The sequence below is a fragment of the Scyliorhinus canicula genome, chromosome 10, assembly GCF_902713615.1.
Source record: "Scyliorhinus canicula chromosome 10, sScyCan1.1, whole genome shotgun sequence".
Classification (NCBI taxonomy): domain Eukaryota; kingdom Metazoa; phylum Chordata; class Chondrichthyes; order Carcharhiniformes; family Scyliorhinidae; genus Scyliorhinus; species Scyliorhinus canicula.
Window position 1 is genome coordinate 3,203,216 of NC_052155.1, and position 15,810 is coordinate 3,219,025.

The following is a 15,810-nucleotide window of genomic DNA, read 5'->3' on the forward strand; positions in this document are numbered from 1 at the left end:
TCCCTCGGGGAGCCCGGTGGCCCCCGGGCCTCACTTTGGGACAGAGGTGCGAGCGGGGAGGTGCCCCGTCGCGCCACCGACACCTGGCGCTGCCAGCCCTGGAGGCCTGCGACGGTATCCACCAGGATCCGAACGTTTTCAGACATGGAGTCCAGGGAGTTAGACATTCCCGCCACGGACTGTGCGACCTCAACCTGTGAGTGCACGACGCCATCCAGCACATGTGTCAGGCGGTTGATGCTCTCGGCGACTGACTGCTGGGACTGGGCCATGACCTGGTGAAACTGGGCCAAGGCCCGCAGGGCGCCGGCAATGTAGTTTTGGCTCTGGCACATTGCTGCCGGTGAGAGGGCAACCCTGTCCAGGGCCGAGGATGATGCGTGCACATTAACCCCAACGCCTTGCATAACCTAACCCATTGCCTCCACAGCGGATGCCATCCGTGCGGTGTCGGACTGGGTCGCTGCCATGAGCGGCACCACTCCCTGCTCGTGGACGTGGTTCGACTCCTCTAACAGCGTCTGCAGAGCCAGGAAGACAGCCCTCATCCCGTCATTGTTTCCCTGGGTTTCTTGAGGCATCGGCTGTGCGGGTGGGTTGAGAAACTCCAGGAACTCAGAAAACGTCTGGGAGCCAGCTGCATGCTGGGCCTGGCCTGGCCTCCGCCAGTCCGGGCCCTTGTCTGCTCCGACCTCCACCTGCTGTACCTGCTCAGCTGTGATGTGCGAACCAGACTGTGACCCAGGAGCCTCATCACTAAATAGGCCGGGGTGAGTGTCTCTGGGATGGTGTTGGAGATAGCAGTGCCGCAAGCTCGAGGTCGTCTTGGGTTGACGCCTCCTCTGTGTCATCGTCCAGGTGAGAGGCCGCAGGGCGTTGGCGGGCCATTTCTGTTTCCTGCTTTGTCGCCGCCCTCTGGGCGTCCTGCTCCACAGATTCTGTTGGGGAGGATGGGACTCCCCGCTGATCGTGCACCGAATGTTGTGCAGCCCTGGGTGAGGTGGGGCCAGATGCGTGTCTCCGCCTGGAGGCAGACGGCCCTGGTCGTTCGGCATCACGTCCTAGGGAAGAGAATGAAACGGCTTATTTAGATTCGCTCGGCCGGGCGCTGGACGGTCCCAGTGGGCAGGGTGTGAAGGGACAGAGGATGGGGGAGGTGTCCAAGTGGACAGGGTGTGTGAAGGGACAGAGGATGGGGAGGTGTCCAAGTGGGCAGAGTGTGTGAAGGGACAGAGGATGGGGAGGTGTCCAAGTGGGCAGGGTGTGTGAAGGGACAGAGGATGGGGGAGGTGTCCAAGTGGGCAGGGTGTGTGAAGGGACAGAGGATGTGGGAGGGGGGGGGGGGTGTTTGTCATGGAGGGTTGTCTCACTTGTTGCAGCTCCGCCAACCTCGCATAGCGCGACCTCCCGGGTGCCAGACCCCCCAACAAGTTGTCATAAGACCATTGCATCTCTCCACGGGGGCCAGAGCGCTGGGTCTGTGACAACTTTGTGAACCACCCTCAACTAACTCTGCCCCAATCCCCCTTTGGTTTTGTGCAGGGTCATTAAGTTAGGGGGGGAGGGATGGTTGTGACCAGGGGGCACCCTCTTGGCACTTACCCTGGCAGCCCTGGTGAGGTCGTGCATCTTTTTTCTGCATTGCTCTGCTGAGCGAGGGGTCTGCCCCACAGCACTGACGGCAGCAGCCACCTCACGCCAGGTCTGGCGCACAGCGCTGGCAGGTTGGCGATGCCCTCTACGCGGGCAGATGATGCCCCTCCTCTGCTCGATGGCATCGAGCAGCGTCTCAACATCGGTCTCAACAAACCGAGGGGCAGCTCTCCTGAGCTCCAACATCATGGCCGACAGATTCTGTGCTCGCCCGCGCCTTTTTACGGCGTCGGGCGGCGTCACGTGGGCGTGGTCGTATAGTTGTCGCGTTCCGTTGTCATCGCGCACGTGATTGACGCGGCCGTGTTCCTAGCCCATTTCCCGGACGTGAATACGTCGGGAAATGGACCCTTCCCGACTGTCGTAAAACGCGCCCGTTTTAACGGCCAACTTCGCGATTTTTCACGGGTGTGGAGAATCGCGCCCTTTTACTCTGTTGAATATGGAGTAACTCCAATCCATAGAATCCCTGCAGTGCAGAAGGAGACCATTCAGCCCATCAAGTCTGCACCGACCCTCAAAGGGCATTCTACTTAGATCCACTCACCCGCCCTACCCTCCTAACACCCACTTATTGACATGGCCAATCTACCTAACTTTGGACTGTGGGAGGAAACCGGAGCACCTGGAGGAAACCCACGCAGAAATGGGAAGAACTCCAAACAGGCAGTCACACAAGGCTGGAATTGAACCCAGGTCCCTGGTGCTGTGAGGCATCAGTGCTAACCATTGTCACCGTGCTGCCTTATGTACTTTTACTTCAGGGATAAGTCAGTAGAGATGCACTGCAGACATTTATGAGAAATTTCAGAATATTCAGAAATGACATTCCTGTGGCAAAGAAAGAGTCGAAGACACACTATCCATGGTGAATTAAGGAGGTTAAAGATAGCATCAAATGGAAGAAAAAGCATATAATTCCACCAATATGAATGGCAGGTCAGAATATTGGACAGAATATAAAGAACAGAAAATAATTATTAAAAGATTAACAAGAATGTAGAAATTAGAGTATGAAAGCTAGCTAGAAATTTAAAAACAGACAGTAAGATTTTCCACAGGTATTTTGAAAGGAAAACAGTAAGTGAAGTGAGTGTAAGTACTCTAGAGAGTGAATATGGGAATTAATAAGGGGGGAAAAAAATGCCTTCACTGTAGCGGATACAATTAACATGCCAGGAATAATTGTGAATCAGGAGGTGAAAAAGAGAGAGGAACACTACACTCATCAGGAAAATATCCGGGAAAAAAATGATCATAACTAAAAGCTGACAAGTCCACACTTCCTTAGGGCTAAACAGCTGGCTTGTAATGCAGAACAAGGCCAGCAGTGCCAGTTCAATTCCCGTACCAGCTTCCCCAAACAGGCGCCGGAATGTGGCGACTAGGGGCTTTTCACAGTAACTTCACTGAAGCCGACTCGTGACACTAAGCGATTATTATTATATACTTCATCTAATTGTCTATTGAGATAGTAGATGCACTGGTTTTAATATTCCAAAATTTCCTGGATTCTGGAAAGCTCCTATCAGATTGGAAAATAGTAAATGTGCATTTTTGGGATGGCAGGATGTGACGAGTGGAGTGCCACGGGGATGGTGCCTCAACTATTTACAATTTATATCAATAACTCGGATAAAAAGATTAAAAGTATGGTTGCCAAATTTGCTGCTGACACAAAGGGAAGTTGTGAAGACGAATAAGGAATCTGCAAAAAGATTTAGATAAGTTCAGTAAGTGGGAAAAAGATTGCCAGGTGGAATGTGATGTGGGTAAATGTGAACGTGTCGACTTTGGCAGGAAGAATAGAAAGCAGCAGATCATTGAAATGGAGAGAGAGAGAGACTGCAGAACTCTGAGGTACAGAGGGATCTGGGAGTCCTGGTACATCAATCAGGAGAAGTTCATATTCAGGTACAACAAGTGATTAGGAAGGCAAATGGAACGTTGGTGTTTTTTGCCAGGTGAATGGGACATAAAAGCCGGGGTGTTCTGCTGCAGTTGTACAGGGTGTTGGTCAGACCACATCTCGAGCACTTTTTATTTAAGAAAGGATAGACAGTTCGCTTGACTGGTACCCGGGATTGGGGAAAGGGGGTTTTCTTATGAAGGAAGGTTGGACAGGTTGGGCCTGTATCCATTGGAGTTTAGAAGATTGAGAGATGATCTTATTGAAACATAGAAGAATGTGAGGGCATTTGACAGGGTGGATACTGAAAGGATGTTCCTCCTTGTGGGAGAGACTAGGACCAGGGAACACAGTTTAAAAACAAGGGTCTTCCACCTCAGGTGGAGATGAGGAAAAATCATATCTCTCAGAATCTCATGAGTCTGTGAAACTCCCCCCCCCCCCTCCCTCCCCCCCAGAAAGCAGTGCAGCCAGGGTAATTTAGAGGCAGAGGTGAATAGATTCTTCACGCACAAGAGTCATAGAACCATAGAAAAGTTACAGTACAGAAGGAGGCCATTCGGCCCATCTTGTCCATGCCAGCCCGAGGACACCCAGGTGCCCTTTCTAATCCCATCTTCCTGCACACCGTCCATTGCCCTGTAGCTTAAGAGCACTGCAGGTGCAGGTCCAAGTACCTTTGCAGAACAGATTTACGAAGATGCTACCGGGACTTGATGGTTTGTGTTATAAGGAGAGGCTGGATAGACTGGGACTTTTTTCCCTGGAGCGTAGGAGGCTTAGGGGTGATTTTATAGAGGTCTATAAAATAATGAATGGCAAAGATAAGGTAGATTCAGGAGGGATAGATAGGGAGGTAAAAGGGGTGGAGGGGTTGCATTGCTGGTCAGAGATGATATCACAGCTGTGATTAAGGAGGGCACTAGGGAGGATTCGAGCATTGAGGCAATATGGGTAGAGCTAAGGAATAGGAAGGGTGCAGTAACATTGTTAGGACTTTATTACAGGCCTCCCAAAAGCGAGAGTGAAGTAGAGATACAAATATGTAGACAGATTATAGAAAAATGTAGGAGCAATAGGATGGTCGTGATGGGCGATTTTAACTTTCCCAACATTGAATGGGACTCTTTTAGAGTTGGAGGCATAGATGGAGTAGAATTTGTAAGGAGCATCCAGGAGAGTTTTTTAGAGCAGTACGTAAATAGTCCAACTCGGGAAGGGGCCATACTGGACCTGGTATTGGGGAATGATCCCGGTCAGGTGGTTGAAGTTTCAGTCGGTGATTACTTTGGGAATAGCGATCACAATTCCGTAAGTTTTAGAATATTCATGGACAAAGACGAGAGTGGTCCTAAAAGAAGAGTGCTAAATTGGGGAAAGGCCAGTAACAAAATTTGGCAGGAGCTAGGGAATATGGATTGGGAGCAGCTGTTTATGGGTAAATCCACATTTGAAATGTGCGAATCTTTAAGGAAAGGTTGATTAGAGTGCAGGACAGACATGTCCCTGTGAAAATGAGGGATAGAAATGGCAAGATTAGGGAACCATGGATGACGCGTGGAATTGTGAGACTAGCTAAGATGAAAAGGGAAGCATACATAAGATCTCGGCGACTTAAAACTGATGAAGCTTTGGAGGAATATCGGAAAGTAGGACAAATCTCAAACGCGCAATAAAGAGGGCTAAAAGGGGTCATGAAATATCTTTGGCTAACAGGGTTAAGGAAAATCCCAAAGCCTTTTATTCATATATAAGGAGCAAGAGGGTAACTAGAGAAAGGATTGGCCCACTCAAAGACAAAAGAGGGAATTTATGCATGGAGTCAGACGAAATGGTTGAGATTCTTAATGAGTACTTTGCATCGGTATTCACCAAGGAGAGGGGCATGACGGATGTTGAGGCTAGGGATGGATGTTTAAATACTCTAGGTCAAGTCGGCATAAGGAAGGGAGAAGTTTTGGGTATTCTAAAAGACATTAAGGTGGACAAGTCCCCAGGACCGGATGGGATCTATCCCAGGATACTGAGGGGAGCGAGGGACGAAATAGCTGGGACCTTAACAGATATCTTTGCAGCATCCTTGAGCACGGGTGAGGTCCCGGAGGACTGGAGAATTGCTAATGTTGTCCCTTTGTTTAAGAAGGGTAGCAGGAATAATCCAGGGAATTATAGACCTGTGAGCTTGATGTCAGTGGTAGGCAAAGTGTTGGAGAAGATACTGAGGGATAGGAATTATTCACATTTAGAAGAAAATTGACTTGTCAGTGATAGGCAGCGTGGTTTTGTGCAGGGAAGGTCATGTCTTACAAACCTAATAGAATTCTTTGAGGAAGTGACAAAGTTAATTGATGAGGGAAGGGCTGTAGATGTCATATACATGGACTTTAGTAAGGCGTTTGATAAAGTTTCCCATGGCAGGTTGTAAGGAAAAGTGAAGTCGCATGGGGTTCAGGGTGTACTAGCTAGATGGATAAATAACTAGCTGGGCAACAGGAGACAGTGAGTAGTTGTGGAAGGCAGTGTCTCAAAATGGAGAAAGGTGACTAGTGGTGTTCCACAGGGATCCGTGCTCGAACCACTGTTTGTGACATACATAAATGATCTGGAGGAAGGTATAAGTGGTCTGATTAGCAAGTTTGCAGATGATACTAAGATTGCGCAGATAGCGAGGGGGGCTGTCAGAGAATACAGCAAAATATAGATAGATTGGAGAGTTGGGCAGAGAAATGGCAGATGGAGTTCAATCCAGGCAAATGCGAGGTGATGCAGTTTGGAAGATCCAATTCAAGAGCGAACTATACGGTCAATGGAAGAGTCCTGGGGAAAATTGATGTACAGAGAGATCTGGGAGTTCAGGTCCATTGTACCCTGAAGGTGGCAACGCAGGTCGATAGAGTGGTCAAGAAGTCATACAGCATGCTTGCCTTCATCGGACGGGGTATTGAATACATTGAGTACAAGAGACAGGGTGGATAGCAACAAGCTTTTTCCAAAAGTGGGGGTGTCAATTACAAGGGGTCACGATTTCAAGGTGAAAGGGGGAAAGTTTAAGGGAGATGTGCGTGGAAAGGTTTTCACACAGAGGGTGGTGGGTGCCTGGAACGCGTTGCGAGCGGAGGTGGTAGAGACGGACACGATAGCATCACTTAAGATGCATCTGGACAAATATATGTTCTTATGTTCTTATATATGAACGGGCGGGGAACAGAGGGAAGTAGATCCTTGGAAAATAGGCGACAGGTTTAGATAAAGGATCTGGATCGGCGCAGGCTGGGAGGGCCGAAGGGCCTGTTCCTGTGCTGTAATTTTCTTTGTTCTTTGTTCTTTTTATAGTCAACATCTTTTCCCAAAGGTAGGGGAATCTAAAACTAGAGGGCATAGATTTAAGATAAGAGGGGAGAGATACAAAAGGGTCCAGAGGGGCAATTGTTTCACACACAGGGTGGTGAGTGTCTGGAACGAGCTGCCAGAGGCAATAGCAGAGGTGGGTACAATTTTGTCTTTTAAAAAGCATTTAGACAGTTATATGGGAATGATGGATATAGTGGGATATGGGCCATATACGGGCAATTGGGACTAGCTTAGTGGTAAAAACTGGACGGCATGGACAGGTTGGGCCGAAGGGCTTGTTTTCATGCAGTAAACCTCAATGATTCTATGATTTTAAAAGCGTTTAGGGTCTCTGCCTCCACCACCAACTCAGGCAGCAAATTCCAGACTCCCGCTATCCTCTGTTGGGGGGAGGGGAATGAGTTCTTCCTCATGACCCCTCTACACCTTATGCCAGTTGTGTCCCCTGGTTTTAGAATTCTCTACCGAGGGAATCAATTTTATCCTGTCCACCCTAACTCTTCCCCTCAATTAAGTCACCCCTCAGCCTTCTTTGTTCCAAGGAAAATAACCCCAACCTATCCAATCTCTCCTTGGAGCCTCACTTTTCCAGCCTTGGCAACATTCTTGTAAACCTCCTCTGCTCTCTCTCCAGAGCAATAACGTCCTCCCTGTAATGTGCTGACCAGAACTGCACACAATATTCCAGTTGTGGCCTCACCAGTGTTTATACAATTCCAACATTATATCCTTACTTTTATATTCTATATCTCTGCCAATGAAGGACAGCATTCCATTTGCTCACTTTCCAACCTTGTCTACCTGAACTGCTGCCCTGAGCGACCTGTGTACCTGTACTCCAAGATCTCTCACTTCATCTACCCCTCTTAGTATATCCCATTTATTGTGTACTCCCTACAACTGTTAGACCTCCCTAAATGCTGACCTCACACTTCTTGGTGTTAACATTTGATCAATGGCAGATGGAGTTTATCAGAGGTGGGGAGGGGGCAGGTGGTTAGTCATGAATGTGAAGTTGCGACCACAATCAGATCAATCATAATCTGACCGAACGGTGTGGTATGCCCGATGGGCCTGAATGGCTTTCTCCTCCTCCTCATTCATATGTTTATCTGTATATTCTGTTGTACCCTACTGAATGTTATTTCATGGGAAGTGAGTGTTGCTGGCCAGGCTAGCATTTGTTACACAGCCTTAATTGTCCTTCAGAAGGTTGTGCTGAGCTGCCTTCTTAAACTATCGCAATCTGAGCTGATGGTACACACACAGTGCTGTCAGGATGGGAGTTCCAAGATTTTAACCCACTGATAGTGAAGGAATGGTGATATATTTCCAAGTCAGGATGGTGTGTGGCTTGGAGGGAACTTGCAGCTGGTGTTCCTATCTGCTTCCCTTGACCTGTTATATCACAGGTTTGGAAGTTGCTGTTGAAGTTAGCACTATTGCTTCACAGCGCCAGGGTCCTGGGTTTGATTCCCGACTTGGGTCACTATCTGTGCGCAGTCTGCATGTTCTCCCCGTGTCATAGAATTAATCATAGAATTTACAGTGCAGAAGGAGGCCATTTGGCCCATCAAGTCTGCACAGGCTCTTGGAAAGAGCACCCCACCCAAGGTCAACACCTCCACCCTATCCCCATAACCCAGTAACCCCACCCAACACTAAGGGCAATTTTGGACACTAAGGGCAATTTAGCATGGCCAATCCACCTAACCAGCACAATTTTAGACTGTGGGAGGAAACCGGAGCACCCGGAGGAAACCCACGCAGACACGGGGAGAACGTGCAGACTCTGCACAGACAGTGACCCAAGCCGGGAATCGAATCTGGGACCCTGGAGCTGTGAAGCAATTGTGCTATCCACAATGCTACCGTGCTGCCCGTCTCTGCGTGGGTTTTCTCCTGGTGCTCCAGTTTCCTCCCACAAGTCCTGAAAGACGTGCTTATTAGGTGAATTGGACATTCTGAATTCTCCCTCAGTGTACCTGAACAGGAGTCGGAATGTGGCGACTAGGGGATTTTCACAGTAACTTCATTGCAGTGTTAATGTCAGCCTACTTGTGACACTAATAAAGATTATTATTAAATAGGCTTGGTGAGTTGATGCTGTGCACCTTGTACATACTACCACCACTGTGGATCAGTAGTGGAGGGAATGAATGTTTAATTTGATGGTTGGGGTGAGGCTGCTTTATCCAGGATGGTGGCAAACCAGGATCATGGAGGTTATTCCATCATGCTCCTGACTTGTGCCTTGTAGATGGTGGAAAGGCTTTTGGGAGTCATAGGTTCCAAGCCTCTCACCTGCTCTTGGAGCCACGGGCGGGATGGTAGCACAGTGGTTAGCACTGTTGCTTCACAGCGTCAGGGGCTCAGGTCCGATTCTTACTTGGGTCACTGTGTGGAGTCTGCACGTTCTCCCAGTGTCATAGAATCGAAGAATTTACAGTGCAGAAGAAGGCCATTCGGCCCATCAAGTCTGCATCAGCCCTTGGAAAGAGCACCCTACTTAAGCCCACACCTGCACCCTATCTCCGTAACCCAGGTGTCGGCATGGGTTTCCTCTGGGCGTGCCAGTTTCCACCAACAAGTCCCGAAATACTTGCTTTTTTTTCTTATAAATTTAGAGTACGCAATTCATTTTTTCCAGTTAAAGGGCAATTTAGCATGGCCAATCCACCTACCCTGCACATTTTGAGTTGTGGGGGCGATACCCACGCAAACACGGGGAGAATGTGCAAACTCCACACGGACAGTGACCCAGAGTGAGGAGCGAACCTTGGACCTCAGCGCCGTGAGGAGCAGTGCTAACCACTGTGTCACCATGCCGCCCCTGTGAAAGGCGTGCTGTACAGGTGAACTGGATATTCCGAATTCTCCCTCAGTGTACCCGAACAGGCGACGGAGTGTGGCGACTAGGGGATTTTCACAGTAACTTCATTGCTGTGTTAATGGAAGCCTCCTAGTGACTCTAATAAAGGTTATTATTATAGCATTTATATGGTTGGTCCAGTTCATTGCCTGAACATATATGTAACTCTTCACTTCAGATAGTTCTGGAAACCCACAGTAAATCTGGCAACATCTGTTGGGAGAGGAATGTAGGTCGGGCTCTAGCGACTTCGTCGTGCCCGACATGACACGTTGAGGCAGTTAAATGTCGCAAGAGGCCACTGGTGAGATTTAACTGCCTCGTTTCGCTACGCGATATCTGACAAGGCGCCGTGATCTGGATCCCGTCCACAGTGGTGAATCCAGATTTGCATATTCAAGTTTGCAGTCATGCTCACTTGAATGTGTTTGCGCTGGAGTTACCCAAGGCACGGGATCTAATGCCCGCACCTCAGAAACCATTTAGCACCGGTCTCCACCAACACTGACCAGGTGTATCGGCAGAGTGGTACCCTGGCACCCCTCTATGCCACCCAGGCACTGTGGCATTGCCAGGCTGGCATGCCTAGGTGGCTTCTTACCCGTGCCGGGGATCGGTTCCAGGAGTGCCCTTATAAGGTAGAGTGTGGATGGCTCGAGGACCCCTTCAATAGGGGGGATCCAAAGGCTGTGGTGTGGGATTCAAAGCCTGGTGAGTAAAGTTCAGTAGTGTAGGGAATGGGACTAAGTGTGGCCTTGGCGGGGCCTTCCTCGCAGCAAGGCCATTAATAACTGGGAAACACCTGGCTAAACATGCTCGATGAAGGACTCTGTTTCATTTCCGTTAAATCACGTCCGTAATGTTCATGACGATCTTTTGATAAAAGTCCTTCAGCTCTATTGATAGCCCCATCTTTCTCTCACTGCAAATGCTACTGCACCTAATGGGTGTTTCAAGTATCTCATTTCATTTTGCTTATTGTTCAACTGATTTTAGTTTCAGATCACAAAGAAAGTGAAGGATTTGAAGAAAGTTCATGACCGAATGAAGAAGGAGGTGGGCAGGATTCCCCTGACATTACAGGACATTGACGTAAGCACAGTTTAATAAACCTTCTCGGACATTCAGGCAGCATCTGTGGAGAGAGAGTTAATGGGTGGGAGCACCTGGCCCTGACAGGCATCACTGTGGACAGGATGGGAAAACCTGGAAAGTCTCTCAAAGTCAATGGCTCTCCAAATTTTCCCATCCTGCCCGCTACAATGCCTATTGGTGTCAGAAAATCCTATCCAACGCTACAGATCAATGTCCTTTCATCAGAACGGGAAAGTCAATGACATGAAACACTGTTTCTCCCCACAGATGTTGCCTGACCTGATGAGTATTTCCACCTTTTGTTCTTATTTCAATTTTCCAACATCCATAGTATTTTTCTTCTGATAAACTTTCTCTTTACTTCCTCCAAAACTCTTCAGGTTGTCAAAAACAAATCTGTGTTTCTTCAGTCTTATTTCCTGATTTCCCTTACTCATTTCAACTTGGTGTCCTGTGCCAGAGGCTTCTTGACATCTTTTAAATTCAGTCCCTAATTAGCTTTGAGAAGGTGGTGGTGATGAGTTGCCTTCTTGAACCACAGTAGTCCTTGTGGTGTAGGTATACCCACTGTGCTGTTAGGGAGTTCCAGGAATTTGACCCAGCGACAGTGAAGGAACAGCGATGGGCAGCACAGTGGTTAGCACTGTTGCTTCACAGTGCCAGGGACCCGGCTTTGATTCCCAGCTTGGGTCACTGTACCCAAACAGGTGCTGTAGTGTGGTGACTAGGGGATTTTCACAGTAACTTCATTGCAGCATTAATGTAAGCCTACTTGTGACAATAATAAAGATTATAATATATATCCAAGTCAGGATGGTGAGTGACTTGGCGGGGAACCTCCAGGTGGAGGGGTTCCCAGGTATCTGCTGGCTTTGTCCTTCTAGATGGTGGTGGTCGTGGATTTGGAAGGTGCTAAGGAGCCTTGGTGAGTTCCTGCAGCACATCTTGCAGATGGTACACATGGCTGCTGCTGTGTGTCGGTTCTGGAGGGATTGAATGTTTGTGGAAGGGGTGCCAATCGAGCGGGCCCCTTTGTCCCGGATGGTGTCGAGCTTCTTGAGTGTTGTTGAAGCTGCACTCATCCAGGCAAGTGGGGAGTATTCCATTAAACTCCTGACTTGTTGATGGTGGAGAGGCTTTGGGGAGTCAGGAGATGAGTTACTCGCCGTAGGATTCCTAGCCTCTGACCTTCTCTTTTTTTTTTTTATTTTTTTTTTATAAATTTAGATTACCCAATTATTTTTCCAATTAAGGGGCAATTTAGCATGGCCAATCCACCTACTCTGCACATTTTTGGGTTGTGGGGGCGAAACCCACGCAGACACGGGGAGAATGTGCAAACTCCACACGGACAGTGACCCAGAGCCGGGATCGAACCTGGGACCTCAGCGCCGTGAGGCGGTTGTGCTAACCACTAGGCCACCGTGCTGCCCCTGACCTTCTCTTTTAGCCACAGTATTTATATGGCTAGTCCAGTTCAATTCCGGGTCAATGGGTAATCCCCAGGATGTTGATAGTGAGTGATTCAGGGATGGTATTGCCATGGAATTTTGAGGGATGGTGATTTGATTCTCTCACATTGGAGATGGTCATTGCCTGGCACTTGTGTGGCGTGAATGTAACTTGCCACTTGTCAGCTCAAGCCTGGATATTGTCCAGGTCTTGCTGCATTTGCATGTGGACTGCTTCAGTATCTGCAGAGTCGCGAATGGTGCTGAACTTTATGTAATCATCCCCAAATCTGACATTGTGTTGGAAGGAAGATCAATAATGAAGCCGCTGAAGATGGTTGCACCTAGGACACTACCCCGAGGACCTCGGAGTCCCAGGATTGAGGTGACTGACTTCCAACAATCACAACCATCTTCCTTTGTGCCGGGTATGACTCCAACCAGTGGAGAGTGTTCCCCTGATTCCCATTGACTCCAGTTTACCTAGGGCTCCTTGATGCAATACTCTACCAAACATTGTCTTGATGTCAAGGGCAATCACTCTCACCTTTAGAGTTCAGCTCTTTTTTGTCCATAGAATGCCTACAGCGTAGAATGAAGCCATTCAACCCACCAAAAGAACATTCTACCCCTGCCCACCTCGTCCTATCCTATAACCCCATAACCTAATCTGCACAGCCCTGAACAATAAGGAGCAATTGTTATTGCCAATCTACCTATCCTGCATAATAAATATTTTTTTATTGTCACAAGTATGAAGTTACTGTGAAAAGCTCCTGGGCGTGATTCTCCGCTCCCCAGGCGGCGTGGGAGAATCGCGGGAGGGCCCCCCGACAAAATTCACGTCCCCCCGGCGCCCCCTGCGATTCTCCCCCCCCCCCCCCCCCCCCCGGCTCGGAAGAATCGGCGAACGGTGATTCTCCGACCCGGATGGGCCGAGCGGCCTGCCGTTCGCGACCGTTTAACGACGGCGGCAACCGCACCTGCTCGCTGCCGTCGTGAAACGGGTGAGATATGCCCGTTTGGGGCTTGTGGGGGGAAAGAGCACCACGACTGTGCTCGGGAGGGGACAGGCCCGCGATCGGTGCCCACCGATCGTCGGGCCGGCGTCTCAATCGGACGCACTATTTCCCCTGTGCCGCCCCGCAAGATCAAGCCGCCACGTCTTGCGGGGCGGCTGAGGGGAAAGACGGCCACCGTGCATGCGTGGGTTCGAGCTGTCAGCGTCGTGACGTCAGCCGCGCATGTGCGGGTTGGAGCCGGCCAACCTGCGCATGCACGGCTGACGTCATTAGGCGTGCCGGCCGCATCATTCTTGGCACGACGCCCCTGCGGCCGAGATTTATGGAGCGCCGCTCCGAGCCCCGCCGGGAGGGGAGAATAGGGGGCGAGGAGCGGCCTCCGAGGCTGTCGTGAAACTCGGCCGAGTTCACGACGGCCCTCCCGATTTCTCCCGGGAGCGGAGAATTCCGCCCCCTATCTTTGGATTTGTTTGAACCAAAGCTGTAATGAGGTCAGGAGCTGAGTGACCCTGGTAGAACCCAAACTGAGCGTCAGTGAGCAGGTTATAATAATAATAACCTTTACTGTCTCAAGTAGGCTTACATTAACACTGTAATTAAGTTACTGTGAAAATCCCTTAGTTGCCACATTCCGGCTCTTGTTTGTGTACACGGAGGGAGAATTCAGAATGTCCAAATTACCTAACAGCGCGTCTTTTCGGACCTGTGGGAGGAAACCAGAGCACCCGGAGGAAACCTACATGGACATGGGGACAACATGCAGACTCTGCACAGACGGTGACCCAAGCCGGGATTCGAACCTGGGACCCTGGCACTGTGAGTGAGCAGTGATAACCACTGCTATCGTGCGCCATTATTGCTCAGTAAGTGCCGCTTGATCATACTTTTCATGACCCCATCCATTACTTTGCTGATGATTGAGAGTAGACTGATAGGGCGGTAATTGGCTTGGGAAGATTTGTTTTGCTTTTTTTGCACAGGATGTAGCTGGACAATTTTCCACACGGCCAGGTAATTGCCAGTGTCGTAGCTGTACTTGAACTACTTGGCCAGGGGCGTAGCTGATTCTGGACCACAAGCCTTCAGTACTATTGCTAGAATATTGTCAGGGAACCACAGCCTTTGCAGTATCCAGTGTCTTCAGCCATTTCTTGATATCATGTGGGATGAATCGTATTGGCTGAAGACTGGCATCTGTGATGCTGGGGATCTCTGGAGGAGTCCAAGATGGATCATCACTCTGCACTTCTGCCTGAAGATTATTGCGAATGCTTCAGCCTTATAGAACATACAGTGCAGAAAAAGGCCATTCGGCCCATCGAGTCTGCACCGACCCACTTCCAACCGACCCCCTAACCCAATAACCGCTCCTAACATTTTGAAATGAAAAATGAAATGAAAATCGCTTGTCACCAGTAGGCTTCAATTAAGTTACTGTGAAAAGCCCCGAAAAGCCCCATTTTGGACACTAAGGGCAATTTAGCATGGCTAATCCACCTAACCTGCACATCTTTGTACTTGGAAGGAAACCGGAGCACCCGGAGGAAACCGACGCAGACACGGGGAGAACGTGCAGACTCCGCACGGATAGGGACCCAAGCCGGGAATTGAACCTGGGACCCTGGAGCTGTGAAGCAACAGTGCTAACCAGTGTGCTACTGTGCTGCCGCATTCTTGCACTGATATGCTCGGCTCCTCAATCTTTGAGGATGGGAAATTTGTGGAGCCTCCCCCCACAGTGAGTTATTTAATTGTCCACCACCATTCACGGCTGGATGTGGCAGGACTACAGAGCTTCGATCTGATCGGTTAGTTGTGGGATTGCTTAGCTCTGTCTATCACTTGCTGCCTATGTTGTTTAGTATGCAAGTAGTCCTGTGTTGTAGCTTCACCAGGTTGAAACCCCATTTTTCAGCATGTCTGGTGTTGTTCCTGGCATGCTTTCCTGGCACTCTTCCAGGGTTGATCCCCTGGCTTGGTGGTAATGGCCGAGTGGGGATATACTGGGCCATGAGTTTGCAGATTGTGGTTGAATACAATTCTGCTGCTGCTGATGGCCAACAGCGCTTCATAGATGCCCAGTCTCAAGTTGTTAGAAATATTCAAAGTCTACCCCATTTACCATGGGGTTGTGTCACACAACATGATGGGAATTCATAGATCATAGAAGATAGGAGCAGGAGGAGGCCTTTTAGCCCTTCGAGCCTGCTCCGCCATTCATCACGATCATGGCTGATCATCCAACTCAGTAGCCTAATCCTGCTTTCTCCCCATAGCCTTTGATCCTATTCTCCCCAAGTGCTATATCCAACCGCCTCTTGAATATATTAATTTTAGCATCAATTCCATCCTGTGGTAATGAATTCCACAGGCTCATCACTCTTTGTGTGAAGAAATGTCTCCTCATCTCTGTCCGAAATGGTTTATCCTGAATCCTCAGGCTGTGACCCCTGGTTC

At 49.3% G+C, this 15,810-nt stretch overlaps 2 protein-coding genes across 2 annotated transcripts in view; one reads left to right on the forward strand and one right to left on the reverse strand.

Moving 5' to 3' along the window:
- The window catches only part of faim2a (Fas apoptotic inhibitory molecule 2a), a 394,729-nt gene that overhangs the window by 280,997 nt on the left and 97,922 nt on the right, over positions 1-15,810 (reverse strand). The gene's annotated exons all lie outside the window — the stretch shown is intronic.
- The window catches only part of LOC119972186 (E3 ubiquitin-protein ligase TRIM21-like), a 72,300-nt gene that overhangs the window by 9,634 nt on the left and 46,856 nt on the right, over positions 1-15,810 (forward strand). The window contains exon 2 of the mRNA XM_038808518.1: positions 10,782-10,877. Coding sequence (XP_038664446.1) covers positions 10,782-10,877 — 96 coding nt within the window. The remainder of the gene's footprint in view (positions 1-10,781; positions 10,878-15,810) is intronic.